Source organism: Uloborus diversus, chromosome 7, assembly GCF_026930045.1.
Source record: "Uloborus diversus isolate 005 chromosome 7, Udiv.v.3.1, whole genome shotgun sequence".
NCBI classification, from domain to species: domain Eukaryota; kingdom Metazoa; phylum Arthropoda; class Arachnida; order Araneae; family Uloboridae; genus Uloborus; species Uloborus diversus.
This window is the reverse complement of record NC_072737.1, coordinates 56551126-56567763: the sequence shown is the minus strand read 5'-3', so window position 1 is coordinate 56567763 and position 16638 is coordinate 56551126. Positions and strand designations below refer to the sequence as shown.

Sequence of the window (16638 nt, the reverse complement as noted above, 5' to 3'; positions counted from 1 at the left end):
TGTGATGCAAGTTACGTGGAAAAAGTAAGATCAATATATTTTTTTGCGATTTACAATGAACCATGAAAATTTAAAATTACAATACATTTTAACTTCATGAGATTAAAAAAATATTTTTTATTCTAAGAAGAAAAAGAACCAAACTAATAAATGGTTATGGTTATAAAGTTTCGGTAGCTTTCGAGAAAAAAAAAGTGTGTGTGTCTTTTTTCAGATTTGTATTTAACACTAAAAGATAACTTGCAGATATCCAGAAAAATAAACACACGAAACGAGAATGACATGACAAACGTAAACAAGGACAACAGCTGCAGTTACAGGTAACTTCATTCCCTCATTCAATTTTGTGATTGGTTGGCTCAAACTTCCGGCCATATGACAAAACGTCGAGCGAGGAAAACATTCGATTGCAACCCTACGCGTTTCGATAAAACGTCAAAAAGCAAGTTGAAGTGCAAAATTCGAACGATTCAGAAAACGTTCGAATTCGAAGGAGAATTTCGACCGTTCCTGATTCGATCGAACGCGTTTCAGTTGAATTCCCCGCTTAGTCTTTTTCAGCCATTTTATTTTATCACAAGAAATGATTGTCTGAAAGTGTCAAGGGAAACTTTTTTTAGATTCTATACAACTTTTAAAAAATACTGAAGTGTAATGTTAAAGTATAGACAGACTTTAATAATTAAGACATATTTTTAGTAAATTGCCACTGATTCTTAATAATAGAACAAGTATGTTTGTAAAAATCGCATACTAGGGTTGCTTGATCCCTTCGTTTAGAGGGATACATGATCCAGGGATCAAGTATCCATATGACAATATAAACACAATGAAAACAATACAAGTTGACATTAAACATTCAAAACCATGTTAAAGCAATAAAATTTATCATAGTATGAGTAATAGATTTAAACAATCACTGAAATAAATATGCTAAATAAATAAAATATCAATTTGCACTTGCAACCTACATAACACCTGAAACATCTAAGCATAAACTAACTCTACCAATGAGCTATGTTCTGATCAGCCAAATTAGCTTGAACAAGTTGAAATAGACGTCAAATCCTTGTTTGAATGAAAAAAATGATTTTGCTACAGTTAGATTTACAGCAACAAAGTGAGCTGCTCATTATATAGACCCATTAGCGGATAGAATGCAGTTAGATTTCTAGAGTTTGAAATCAGCTTTCTAAAGCAAAAAGGTAATATTCTTAACCAATCTATTTTTCCTGAAAAATTGACAAAAGTGTAATAAATGAGAATGATTGTGTGAAGTTGCTTACATCCAGTTGAGTTGAGCAGAACTATAAGAGCTACAACAAATTCTTTGCATTTTTTTTTCTTTTTTGTAATTTTAGCTTCACTACGCTACTTTAAAAAAATTGTTAGTTTTATTCACAAAATATACTGTTCACAACTTTATTGGAGAATAAGTAACTGATCAAAAGCATCCATAAAGTGGATTAATGATGATCATTAAGTACATTAAAGTTGTGTAAGCTTTTTTTACAAATGTCCTAGTGGAATTTAAAACAATGTTAATTTGTGTCATTATTATAATCTAATAAAGAAAATTAGAAATAATGTTATTTTTTAGAAACATTATTTAGAAAACTAAAATCCATAAATAAATTGCTGATCGAATGAAAAGTCAATGTAGTTTCTCAGTGGGATCAAGTATCCCCCAATGAAGGGGGATACTTGATCCCCCCCCCCCTATCATGTATCCTTTGATGTGAGGATACATGATCCCAGACCCCAAAGCGGTTTTTTAGGGAGAAAAGTAGGAAATACGGAATCAAAAATTAAGAAAGTAGGAAAAGTAGGAAAAAAGTAATTTAAAAAAGTAGGAAAAAATAGAAAGAGATAGGCCTACACACAAGTCAAGAGGAAACAAATTTAGCATCTCTCATTTCTAGTCTTCACAAAAACAAAACGAAAGAAACAAGCTGACAATCATCAGTATGAAAAATAAACTGGTGGAAATAAAGATATTAATTACAAAAATATGAAAATACAATCCAAACGAAGAAACACGTTTCAACAATGCAGTAATAAAATTTTTAAGTGTGAAAGAATAAAATGCAATATGATGATCACAAAAAAAAATAATAATGACAACTAGAGGACCCGACAGATGTTGTTCTGTTCAAACTTTATAAATTAAAAAGTTAAAAAATTTCAATAAACAATCAAGTGTTTGAACTGTTTTGTTGAAAATAAGAAGCCAAAAAAAATGTTTTAAGCTGCTATGGTATTAGAATTTGTGTATTTATTATAACTTGATTTATCTAATGCCCACTGAGCAGTTATTTTATTAACTATTTTTTCGCTCGTACTTGATGGTTTGTTCTTTCAGCCATACTCAAAAGATAAAAAGCGTCTTCAGATATTAAATCTAAAAATCTAACTACCAATCTAAAACAAACAGGAAATGCCGCTGCAACATCGCCCATATGAAAAAAAATAAAACAATCGGAAGGATATCGTTTAGAAAAAGTATAAAGGTAAAAACAGTTCTGTGACTAAGCGAAAATCACTCATCCCTCCCCCCCCCCCCCCTCACGATGTAAAATGACTAAAAACCCTTTAAAAATGAAAAACAATTCTTTGCAATTTGAAGTATTTTGCTAAAATAAACAAAATATACAAGAAATTACATAAACAGCATTTTTAAAATGTAAACAAATGATTGCGCAACTCTAATGTTTATAGCCAAAGTTGCCAAGCCACCACGTTACTGTAATCCAGCCGATCAGTGAGAGAAGCCAACTCTGACCAATTAGTGGTCCAATCTTTTGAACCAAAACTTTTTAAGCTTTATATATTGCCTAATTTGTTCCTTCCACCAAAGATAAAGATCTTCCACTGCACTGATCTTTTGTGTACAGAACTACCCTGTTGTAATTTATCTGAGCGAAAATAAAATTTATTTCGTCTTAAAATCCCATCATCTTTTCCTTTAATAATGTACTGATTAGTTAGATAATCTTTAAAGTATTTTTGACATTGGTGCCAAACCTCAGATGGATTTCAACCGAGAAACAAATGTTGCTAGGTACGGTACTTTCTGATCTTTTGGTTAGGAAAACCTAAAGCACCGATCCGGTCACTTGGTTCAACTACGACGACAGATTACAGGTTTTGCGTGAACCTTACAGTACTTTACTTTAAAATATATCACTGGACTTAAAATTGTTACTTTCAAGAAATGAAGGCTTCACTCTCACTCCCTACATTTTATCTATTCTCAGTTGACATATCACAGTAGGAAATTTCATTATAAAAAGCAGAGCTGGCTTTCTTATTGTCCTTTGGTAACGGGTTAAATATTTATTTCAGTTCTCGCGCATCAATAAGTTAAAATAAATATTAATCATTTGGGAGATTTTGCCATCCAATGTTTAAATTAAGTAATTAATTAACAAAAACGTTTCCGATTCGATCCATCACACTTCGAAACCATGCTTGCCACAACTTAATTACATGCAAAAAATTTGATCAAAATCGGTCCAGCCGTTTAAAAGCTTTATGGTGACAAACGTACGCACAGAAGATTTTTTATATGTTAAGATAATAAAACTCAGATTTTGGTGCAACAAAACAATTTTAGTGAAGATTTGTTTTGTAAAAAATGAAAACATTCCTTCCAGAGCATCCATTTATCATTTGAAAATACTAACTTTCAGTTCCTGTTGTCATAAACTATGATACAAAAAGCAAAGAAAATATTAAATTAGTTTCAGTTAAAAACAAGCAGCAACTGACATGTATTCTTGCATAAACAGGGGCAGATGTTTAAATTTGAAAAAAAAAAAAAAGGAAAAAGACTGAAAATGCAGAACTAAAATAAATTTGTTCTTAAATATGTGACATACAATCTTCTATATATATAAAAATGGATGTATGTTTGTGGGTGTGTGGGTGTGTGTATGTTCCTTATACAAATCCACAGTTTTCGTCCGATTTCTTCCAAATTTGGCACAAAGGTAAATTGTTGCTCAGGAATTCATATAGGCGGGTTTTTGGAATTTTAAAAACACCCAAAGAGGTCTAATTTCATATTTTGAGTCATAAAATCGCTCTTTTCTGCACGATCAAATTTTTGTATAGTTATAAATTACGTCTACATGAAAAGCCCGTAAAAAACTGCCCTAGATGAAGTTTCGTCAAAGTTTAACTGTAATCGTTAAATTTGTGAACCTTGGTTCAAAGCAAATGAAAATGGTTAGCAACATATAACCACCAGGAGATATTTTAAATGCAATCAACACAAAAAGTATCCTCAACCATGGCCGTTAATGTCGATTAGCGACAAGCGTAAAGCATGTTTGGAAAGAAATCCGAACGAAAAAGAAATGCTGTTTTTCAGTAGTTCTTAAATTGCACCCGGAAAAGACACAGGGATGCATTGAAACACCGTCGGTTCTTCATCAATTTGCTTGCGCATTTTGCTAATAAGTTTTCAAGTAATAATACCATAACAATAAACGAAATTTTGATCTGTATGTTCTGCATAACCAGCACAGAAAATACCAAAATGAGATAGGTATTAAAAATGCATTAAATTATCGAAGTACAATCTTCAACAGTTTTAGCGTTAGAATACTAAACTTATATTAAAACGACATCCTTGCAAAGGAAATTTAATTTAATATTGTATTATCCTTAAACAAATCAATATGTAAATGTTATTTATACTATTCCATGATTTACCTAATTCGGTTCACCTAAGTTTCACCGAAATTGCTCCAGGTAATTAAAGAAAAAGGGGTAAAAGTACTAATAGGGCTAATGGATTGCAAAATAATCATTTTTGTGCATAGTAGTAAAGATTGAATTCATCTTTCAAGGGGGAGGGGGATAGTCATGGGATTCATTACATGTACATAAACTACCATACTAGGATTGCTAATGTGTGGTGAAATAAAAGACTGTGCACCAATAGACCCGAAACCACACGGAAATGTAATACGGCGGAATTAAAAGTTTTGGAAGGGTAAAAGTTTAAAGTTTGAAAAAATGCAAAGAAATATTAATTTAAATTTAAACTTTTAAAATGCATAAACTGTCTCCATTTTTATGTAAACAAATTTCTTAATCGTTTAAAATTTTATGTTACTTTAACGCTCGAAGCAATAGTACACCTGATGGAGCATCTCCGCTGACTAGCAATAATTTTAAGCCAGTTAGCGGGTATTATGCAACTTTTGACACTAAGAGATTGCTCCTGAAATGGGCATGATGAAATATTACACCACATTATAAAGTTTTTTCTATTTAGTCTTCATCGTGAAATTAGTTGAGCAAAGCTCCATTTCCAATTCCAAGACTCTCAGTTCGATAACTTTTATTGTAAACAATCGAAAAATATTAGTGTTTGTAACTACCACTAAGTAATTCAACCGTCATTGAAAAAATGGTGTAAGATAAAAATGGATACGCATCAGTGTTATAGAAGCAACTCTGTTCACAGTGGAGGGATAAGGTGAAACAATTTGTATCTCATGTATAACCACTAATCGCAATACATCATTCTTTAAACTTCAAGAAATTAAGATCTCCAGTAAGACTTAAGTTCTGTATCACGATCAATAAGTCAGAAGGGCAGGCGATCAAGTACTTTAAATGCATGTGAAAATTACCTATTTCCCATATAGATAGCTTTATGTTGCATGCTTAAGGTTGGGTTCACTCAAAAATGTATTTCATTTTGCTGCTGGAACGGGGACTAAGAATTGTATTTAGGAGCAAGATTTGAGTTAAATTTACAAATTAAAAATTTTTGAATAATTTAACTTTTTAGTGTTTGAATTACGTTTCTAAACGTGGAAATACATTTCCTTCGTTTTGAAGCTGCGGATATGGGGAACAGAATGTGCAACAAGCTTTTGTAAAACATAAACAAAAAATTGTCTAATATACAGTTGTAAGTAGAAACAAGACGGTTTTTTTCTTTCTTTTAATTTCATGACCTGCAAATAATTTTTTAAAAAATACGCAGATAGTGACCAAAATGTGTACGCCTATTTCTTTATAAGGCAGTTCAATTGACGGGTTTTATATAGTTCGTTCCATAAGTTCGTGTTCACGTACTCCATTTTTAATGCTTAATGTAACTTAAAATAATAACTATAACTATATCTATAGCAACTATTATTCAGTGGAACCATTCCTACCCCTCATTGCGATTGTTCCTATGTAAATTAAAATTTCGATATTCTCAAAGGAATACTTTAGAGCAGCAAACTTAAATAAGTGCTCTTACTACCTTCATCAGATTGAGTTATCATGTACAACATTTACGGCAAAAGTGTGAGGTTTTAAAAATTGGAAATAAAATTTTAATCAAGACAAATTTTGAATCGTTGCAAGACACCAATATTAATGTCTAACTGTCATTTTCGCCTACGAAAATAGAAATTTGACATAAATATAAGAAAATAAAATGTAGTTGACGTATGTCTTTTTATGCAACTTACACTTATCCAATTTTACTACATGGCATGCTACTAAATCTACACGGAAAAGGCAAACAGACACATTTTGTGAAATTATTTATACTAAGTGGCAGTTTTCTACGGAATGTGCTTGCATACCTGAACACTTACAAAAACTTATAAAATGAGTCTACCTAACACGTGAAAGTAAAAACACCGCCAGAAAATCCGTGAAACGGAACGTTAACTTTTATATCTGAAAATATTGTAACGGTGTCATATTTTGCATATATTTATAACTGATAAAAGCCATTGAATTTTACTCACGACTCTTTCTAGGAAGACATTCCATGATTTTTTTTTCCAGAATAAAATGTATGTGAAGAGTACTACAACATGCTTTAATGTCTTGAGGTATGCAAAACCTTCAAACACAGAACAACGGTTTTCGTATTCGAAGCACCACGTAAAATGTTGTCCCACAAGATATGCAAGACAATCATTTGTCTCTGTATTAAGGCAATGGATGTACCGCCCATCTGTTTCAACCGCAGACAACGTGCCAGTGGACACGACAGAACCAAAGAACATTGTTGACATAACCCCGATAACATGCCTCATGCTTTTTCGTTTTTACTTGATGCTATTTTTTCTGCAAATGCTCAACTTTCTGTGCTATTTAGAGTCTTGAAAATTTGACTCTAGAGTGGTGTGAATGCAGGTTTTTACTGTCATTTAGATAGAATTCCTCCATTTAATTATCTGAAAGATATGTTGCATTGAGAAGCACCCGGGCAACGCCGGGTATTAAGCTAGTTTATAATAAAATAATTAAACTACACAAATAACAAAATAAGTAAACTAAAGAGTTTGTACTATGTTATTATTTTTAGTATTCAACATACATTTTTATTTCAGGCACGTCATTTATGGGGGTCAGTGGGGTCAATTTCTCCCCTCCCTGGCTTTGGAAAATTAATGCTTAACTATACAAGATTGTGCAGTTTTTGTTGTTTTCAGATAAAATTTGTATTCAGTATACATCCTTTGTTAGCCACATCCCGGGGGGGGGGGGGAGTGAATCAAAGTGTTGGGCCAGTTTTAATTTTAATCAAGCAATAAAAATGAATATTGTTTTAATGGTTTGATGATTTTTACCTCCTTGTTGTTCCAAAACTTTTGTCATGGGAAAAAAAAGGAAACATTCATGCATGGTAAACATAACATTTTTATCAAAGACAAAGATCAGTTACTAATGTTTCTCTGTGCATAAAAGGGAAGGAATGTAGTTTCTCTCAATCCTGACCACACAAAAAAAATATTCATTCAGAAATTGTTCGCGCAATTGAGTGTGAGGGGGGGGGAGCATCGGGCTTCAAATGCCTGCATATATCTCTTTCTCCCTCTCCCCCCCCCCCTCCCTTTGATCAGGCGCACTAAGTACAATAACTTACAGTAGATACGCCACATTGGTATAATTGAAGCACCCCAAAAAGAGTCTGTCAAAATAATTTTAAATGTTCAGAAATGCTGCATTGTCAATCGCAGCACATAAAAATGATGAGTAACTCCTTGATATTGATGATATATCAGAGCAGAAAATATCTACCAAAAAGAAAAAAAATACAGTACATATTTGCTTGTAGCTCTATCCCCCAACTTTTAAAAATGTGAAGAAATAAAAAGGGAATCTCGCATTTAAATTGATTTCTGATTTTTCTTCAAAAATCGGGAACGTTTTGCCCACTAGGTTTTGCCATGTTTTTTCTTTTCTTTTGCAAATACTCTTTGCAAGGAAAGAAAATGAAATTTTATAATCATGTTAACGATTCAGAATGAACAACAATCATATTTATGTATGAAAAAAATGAGTTTCAGCGATTATTTTATTTCTGTTATCTGTTGCTTTTATTTTGTACTAACATCAATAAAATATGTAGAGTATACAGGTTTTTCATTTTTTGCTTCTTTACATTTTTTTAAGGTTTTACATTGCCCTTAAATAGAGCTCTGTTTGACTTGTAATCAACAATACAAAAAATTGGCGAATAGGAAATTCAGCTTTTCCCACATTTTTTGAACAGTTGGCCATTTGCTTTAAATAAAGCTTCTAATTGACGGGTAAAAAATATATAATTGCATCAGAATGTGCCAGTATCTATTTCTTTATTGTTTCGTTAAACTAGTAGGACTGAAGTCAGTGCGATAAAAAGAAAAGTCGACCATAAACGCTGCAAAGGTAAAATAGTCACGAAAATTTAACTTTTAAACATGCAAACGCAGCAGGGTTCCTTTCAGAAATTACTGTAGTCAGTTAATGAAAAGCTCAGGATCCACTTGTTTCTTTTGCTTTTCAAAATTGAAACATGCAGAAAGTTATCGGTGCGGCATTGTAAAAATAAGAATCAATGCACAATTAAAAGTGCTATACTAAAAAAAGAAAAAGTAGGGAAAAAAGAAAAAAGTAGAAAAATAAGGAGAGAGCTCTAAAAAGTAGGAAAAAAGTAGGAAAAATAGGAACTTTTTGGGGTCTGTGATCCCTTTCTAAAATTATTCTGCAAAAATGTGTTTAAAATGCATAATTTTGTGAAAGATCCTATCTTTTCAGCAAATACAAGAGTTTTTGAAAAAAAAGTTGTGGAACTTTAAACCTTTAGTTACAACACAAATAAGTATTTAGTTATTAATCTTTGGAAAAAAATGTGGATGAATATGCAAGCACTAAAACAAGATATTTTGTGCCTCTAAGGCTTTTCTAAAAGAATTTTCTTTAGTCTGAAAAGCAGAAAGTTTTGCTGTTCACTTACCCTGAATTGCTCTTCTAACTGTAGTTTAGCACAAGTTATTTCACTTATTTCTTTTTCTAATTTCACTAAAAAAGAAATGAAAAGCAATAGTTTTTTAAGCTAATTTGCTTCAACTGTAATTTTTAAAAAACAATACAAAAATATTCAATGTGCATTGAAGTATTTGAAGTAACATTAAAACAAAAACATGTTTTTCAACAAAAACATAAACAAAATATAAAAACTTTTTAAGCAAAAAAAAAGTACAAGAAAGTAAACATTGTACATTTTTGAGTACATGATTTTGTGCTTGAAATATGAAAATTTTTCAATTTTTTCCAGAAAAAAACCCCTTCTAAAAAAAACAAGAAAAAAAAGGTTTTTTTTTTCCCGACCGCTCCCATCTTTAAACAATGCCATCAATGCATGCACCATACACATAAAAAACACTATTTGCATTTTCCCCCCGCAAAATTTCACAATTTAAGTCGACATAAATATATACATATTTCTCATACCTTTTTCTTCCTCCTTTTTCCTCAGGGACAGTATAAGGTTTTCATTTTCTTTCATTATTTCTTCAACTCTATTGGAAAAAAAAAAAAAAAAAACTAAAATGACAATACTCTAAGTTTGATGTTTGTTTTTCATTAAAGCCGAGTCTTAATTTCTGATGTAGTAGAGGTTTTAATTCAATCCTATGATATTTGTTACTCCAGTTGAAACTACATTGATTTCGATTATAAAGAACCATACTTGTTTATAATTATCATGCAATTATTTGTAATCATCAAGCTATATTTAAACAAGAACACTGCCTCAAATGCACTGACTAAGCTTTCAACAAGCCTTTTCAAATGATCTTTGTCCCTTTGAATGACTGGAAATATGTACTTTCAGAAAAGAGAAAGAAGGAAAAAAAACAGGTGGTGGGACATTATATATAATCTAGATATTCTTGCATAAATTATTATCAATGATTTCAATTAATTATACTGCATACAGTAAACCCAAATAAAAGTTTTAACTTTTACTTAGAATGAGTCTGCAGTTCTTGAATGAATAGTTTCAGAAAAAAAAAAAAGTTTATACATATATATGTATTTATCTTTAAGGCCATTTTCTGTGCCTTGACTGCCTACATTAATCAGACTGTGCAAAATCAATTTTTTCTCTAAGTTTCACTAATTTTTCTTTGGAAGGTACACGAACCTTTTCTTTTGCTTCTGATTGTTATGCATCTCTACAAGAATTTCCCATTTCTTTATGAATTTTGTATTTAGTACTATGATAAATCATGATAAAATGGAACTCTTTCCTTGGTAATGCATGCATAATTTATTGCTCTTCCAATTGCAGAACCTTAATTAACCTTAAAACTCTTATTATAGAGTCAATGCTTTAACACTAGAAAAACGGAAGCGGTCATTTTGACCGCAAACGATTTTCAAATGCTCATATTTGCTGCGTTTAATTTTCAAACTCTTTTTCCTTCATTGACTTTTCCTAATTATTTATTAAGATCTTACAACAGTAATTTTTTCCTCTTTAGGATTATTATTATAGTCGCCATAAATGTTTATACCTAGAAAGACTGACTACGGTCATTTTGACCGCTAGTGAACCTTTCTTTATGCAGCCGTTTTCTTCTTTTTTCTCTTATCAGTTGTGTGTACTATGGACTATTGTTAATTGTCAGGGTGAGTAATGTTCTTTTGAGCTTGAGTAGTACCTGCTGGTCAGGTTTAATTCTTTGAACATTTAGGAAAATGCGAAACACCTGCTGGTTTCATGGTTTCAGTTTTCTGCTATCTGCACAGAGGGGAAAGTTGAGAAAGGTAAATTTGAAAAGCATGTAACTGGACACGTGAAACTACTTTCGGTCTAAAAAGAAGTAAATATAAACAGGTAAATTCCAAAAATGTTTGCTGGAATTCTTTTGTGCACCAAAACAAGTGCTTTGCTTAAAGCATTGACATTTATTTTCTTCGATGATAATGAAGTTCTCAGTCACATAATTATCTTCATAATGTAGAAAAGAACCGTTGACAAGCAAAACTTAGAGGAACATTAATTCCTGAAACTGTTGCACATTGATCTAAAACAGATTATGGTTCGAATGAACAGTCTGACTTATCTAAAGGGAAATATATTCCTAGCGATGAGAATAGTTCGCGTTCATGAGATTATTGCGAATACTTTTCGGCGCCTAGATTTGCATAAAAGGGTTGTTCTTCTCAGTTAGAATCAGAAGAAACCTCGCTACTAAAAACTGATGCTCAAACTATAAAAAGCAGTGAAAGAAAAAGGGAAAAGGGTCCGACACCGAAAGAAAAGGGGAAAATTTCAAAAAACAGAACTCCTATTTCTCTAATTTCCTCCAAGTCACCTCCACTGATCAATTTTGCTAAATATACATAAGTATATACCTCAGGAAAAAGATTAAAATAGTGTGAAATTAAACTATGCGGAAATAAATTTACGAGCATTTGTTCTGATTGCCAAAAAAAAAAAAAAACTGTTAATGGCTAATATACAGGTGACCTGATAACAAAGCATTTTGAAATACTGTAAAAGATAGTAATGTACGGTATCTTGCGATTTAGATATTTTTACCAACCACATGCATTTAGATATAACCAAACACATGCATGGTTGAGTATAGTACTTGTTAGTTATTACATGCTAAGAAAATTTCCTCTTTTTTGTACAAACTTGCTCGTTCACAATGCCAATTGTGTAAAGCATGTGTATTTCACTTGATCGAACATAAAATTAAAAAAAAAAGCTATCTGAGACTTATTTGCAGACTATATCACGATTAAATTGTTAAATTAAACTCTGACATGTTGAAACAAATCTTTTCTATGGTTAAAAATCTCGAAAGGAGGACATTTCCGATATTTTAAGTATGGCGGTCAAAATGACCACTGCTAGTCTTTCTAGGTATACGCAAAACGCCGTCTTTCTAGTGTTAAGATGATCTTTCTTACGTCAGTATTTTTTTGTTTGCGAGAAACACCTCTTTCAACTGATGCTACATCTTATGAAAGGTGCTAAAGACTTTCACTACTAAAAAACCCAAGTATTTACATCTAGAAAGCTGATCAATTTTTAACATTACTAAGTATTTTTCCAAAAATGAATTAATTTACATCCAAGTAACATCCAATCCCCATTCCTCAAAATTTTTTAACAAGATGGTGACATACCAATGCAAGGATCCTGTAAAAATTTTATTTCTTTTTTTAAATTTCTGAAAAGCCTTTTTTTCAATAACAAATTCTACTAAAAGTATAGTGTTCAAATAATGTAAAATTCTGATTTTAGTAAGAAGTTCAAAATTTCAATCCAGGCGGGGCTCATTTATCTTTTTTATTTTATTTAATTTATATATATTTATTTGTTTATGTATTTTTTCTTTTTTTTTTTTTTTTTTTTTTTGCATAATTACCTACATTTAAGTATTTCAAATAGAACTTTTTTTAAAAAAATTAATAATGGCTGAATCTTTCCACATTTTGTTGTTAGTGAAAAGTTATTGGCAAAGTGCTTTGTCAATAGTTTGGAGAGCTTGTCATAAAATATAGGTCACTGAAGCTTTCTCTTAAAACAAATTGAAAATTTTGTCAAAAATACTCTACAAAATTTAAAGAGACAGGTGCTGGCAGAGATTCAAAAAAAAAAAAAAAAAAAAAAAAAAAAAAAAAAAAAAAAAAAAAAAAACAATTTTTATAAACGAGCATTTTGTTTTTAAGCAGTCTTGAATTGTCAAGTCGTGAAAGAAAGTGCGAATCAAGTGACAAAAAGGCTTTTCAATGGTAATTTTCTACATTTTTTATAACAAACTATAAGAATATAGGAAATATAGGACACTTTCAAAAATATAGGAAATATAGGACACTTTTGATGCTGTTTTTGAAAATATAGGAAATATAGGATATATAGGACTACTTCTACCCCTGTAACAGGAATAACAAGGATGGGTGACTTCAAAAAAAAAAAAAAACTTCAAATCGAGAGTGTCCAGTTGGAGGAAACAAACTCTTGAAACTTAATCTTGCTGTTATGGGCATCTGTATTGCCTAACCTATAAGGATATTTACCATAAATAAATGGTCACTGAAACTTAATGTAATTGTGAAGTGCTTTTTTCTAGTTGACTGGTTTTATAAACCTAGGTGACAAAAGCCTGAAAAGTGCTGCTAGTACTTAAAACTAGGACAGAATTGGGCTATAGTCAAGAGGGGTCTAAGAAAACTGTTACTCCTCTCTTCATTCCAAAGCTGTAATTGTTATTCGCATTTAACAGCTTTTTGCAGAAAAAAAACCCTCAATGCTTTACCAGAAAAACAATTTAGACATTCTAAAAGCTGAAGGAGTAGAAAGAATATTAATAATGCATTCTATGCTGAATTTATTAAAGGTATTAAACTACATCTATAGTAAAGGGCACTTTGGATATCCGTTTACAAATTACAGTTAATTATTAAAAAGATTCTTCTCACCCAATATTCAGGATTTCTTGATTTAAAAAACCCAGAGTTCCCCAATAACCCAGAGTAGTTAACCCTGTATTAGATTTGAGATTCTTGGTCACCATAGAATTAAACCCAGGGAGACTCATGGCAGTCCTATAAGGTGCTCGCAGGAGCGGATTCAGGGGAGGGTCAAAGGGTCAGCTGACCCTGTGACAAGATTTTTTTAATGATTATTATTTAAGTGCACCTTTGTACGTGTCTACTCACGTATATATAATATGGAAGCACGAGTATATACACATCTGAATCACAGATCTGAAAAAATAGTATTTGAAATGAAATGTTTTCCCATTTTTGCTTCGTTCTGTAAGGATTTTCTTCCCAGTACGTCATAATCCAAAGGATATGACTGAGTTTGTTTACTGGGTTACTGATTTTATGAGTTTTTTTGTTCATTTTCAAAAGAACAATCACCTCTAGTGAGCTTAAAGTGTTTTCAGAGCATTCTTCCACTTCAAACCACAACGTTTTGTGTGCTATAAAATATTTATGTAAATGTATCCAACTATTTAATACAGTAACGTGACCAGCCTGTCTGCCAAAGAAATATGATTTTTAGTGAAAATTTGGGGCAATATGATCCGTGGCATTGGTTACACCATTAAAAAATTTAGGGGCTGGGGGCAGTTTGAAAGGCTTTTGATCTTAATTTTTGGTGGTGCAGAGGGGGGGGGGCCTTAACCTACGGTGGGGTATGCCATCACCCTTCTGGGGATAGGAACCCCCCGTTAAACTGATTTTTTACAGTATAACACGCTGACCATTGAAACTTGACCCCCCTTTCAAAAAATTCTGCATCCACCCCTGGATGTTTGGTATTTTAAAGGTTTTTGTTTAGAGATAAGTACAATAGACCTCTCTTTGCAATGCTTGATTGTGTTGAATTCTTATTAATTTCAATTATTTTTACTTCATTACATAGTTCTATAAAACCATAGCAATAATTTGATACATAAATCTTTTCTAAGATATTGCCAAAATAAAAATTAATTTACCATCACCTTGCTTGCTACAGAGGTAAAATCAGTACCTAAACAACTGAAAACAAACTAATTCTAAAAACTACTAAAAACATTTTTCTGAAACATTAAAAGCATTTATATTCAAATTTAGACACTATACAAATTAAGAACAACAAAACACTAATGAATTTGAAGAAGTAAGTATGAAAACATATTATGTAATACACAAAATAAAAAATTGAGAGCAAAAAGGTACATCAATAGTAAATTGTCTACAATACATAACTTAGATAAAATATGTGGTATAAAAGAAAAGGCACCAGGACAAACTTTAGCACTTACCTTAAAATTGAAAAAAAAAAATAAAAAAACATTTTTAATAATTGATGTAGCCCTCATTACTTTGTATAACATTTAATAAACGGTCTTTGGTTGAAAGCACGGCCGCGCCGTCTCTAACTGCAAGGTCGTGCGGCGCACGACGGCGCCAGAGTCAAAAAAGCGCCGAGCTCTACCAATCAAAAATGTTCCAAATGAGTGGAAAAAATCTCCAACCAAAGAAATAAAATTGAACTTTTAATTTTTTCTAATAGTGACGATGCAATTATACTGCTCATTAAAACAAGCAATCCTCTTCGCTGGGAAAAAAAAGGAAAAATATTGCCTTGTTGTGTCCAAACATGCTGTTCAAGGCGCAAACTTTTACACTGAAAACACATGATGCTAATTTATGCATAAATGAGCATTTTTCTTCATATGTGGAGCCGTGAATACTATTTCGGTATGTCTATAATTTCACAAGGTTGAGCATACGAAGCGCAAGAAATTCGCTACTCCCCATTTTGGTTCTTGCAGTCAATATGTTGTATTATAATTTATGCACCTGCAGAATGCTGAGTTGAATGTTTTTCAAAAATATTCATTATTATTGAAGAAAAAAAAATGCGTCTTATTAAAACAAAGTGATTTTGATAAGAAAAAAATAATGATGTTGGGGAAAAATTTATAAGTTTCTTTTAAAAAGAGATCTTTGAATTAAAAATATTCAGTAGTTACAGCTAATTGCTCCTCAACTACTCCACCTTCCATCCTATATATTTCTTTTTTCCTTATTATATTTCTTTTTTCCTTATTATTTTTCTTTTTTCTAGTTCGTCTGAAAGTAAGATGGTCTTCAAAATGCTACTCTTCCGATTCTATCCCTGTCCCGCCGCCAAAAGCATTGCGGAGCATCTCAAACTTAGTTTTCAGACCTTCAAGTTCGCCAAATTTCCAGGCAAAGTCCAAGAATACCAAACAACATCGCTTGAAACTGTGTTCAAAAATCACCTAAAATTGCGTTTTTGGAGCTTCAGTTTCGAAAGATTGCAGGCCCTAATGTTACCAAATATGGTCTTGCAATTGCGTTTTTAAGACTTCAGATTTGGAAGTTCAATTTAAAAAAATTGGAGGGGAGAGAAGGAATTGATTTCTATATGCTTTACAAGAAAAAAAAAATCTGAGAGGTGGAATCTCAGAGCTCCACCTCTTATTCTAACGTCAATAAATACGGCCTATAATCGCGTTTTAAGGCTTCAACTTCAACAAATTTCCGCGGAGCCCCTTGTACCGTTTTCCCCCATAACACCACCAAAGACCATCTAAAATTGTGTTTTTAAAACTACAAATTTCCAAAATTTTAAAAGAGAATTTTTTTCCAATGTGCCCCCTAAAATTTTTTTGTAGTTGCGCCTTTGCTCCTGTTGTCATATTTTGACAAGCATAACTGTTTTATCAATTATCTATCACTTAGAGATTAGATAGATACTCACACAGTGGCGTAAACTTTGATATTTCAAACATTTTTCTTTTTCCAAAATGCATTATTAGCATATCAGAAGAGCTGCTGAACTCCAAATAATTTTGA

At 31.8% G+C, this 16638-nt stretch overlaps 1 protein-coding gene across 1 annotated transcript in view; it reads right to left on the bottom strand.

The window, feature by feature from the left end:
• LOC129226697 (uncharacterized) overlaps nucleotides 1–16638 on the bottom strand; it is a 133906-nt gene that overhangs the window by 71276 nt on the left and 45992 nt on the right. The window contains exons 13-14 of the mRNA XM_054861326.1: nucleotides 9748–9815; nucleotides 9251–9315 (exon numbers count right to left, since the gene is read on the bottom strand). Of these exons, the coding sequence (XP_054717301.1) occupies nucleotides 9251–9315; nucleotides 9748–9815 (133 nt within the window). The remainder of the gene's footprint in view (nucleotides 1–9250; nucleotides 9316–9747; nucleotides 9816–16638) is intronic.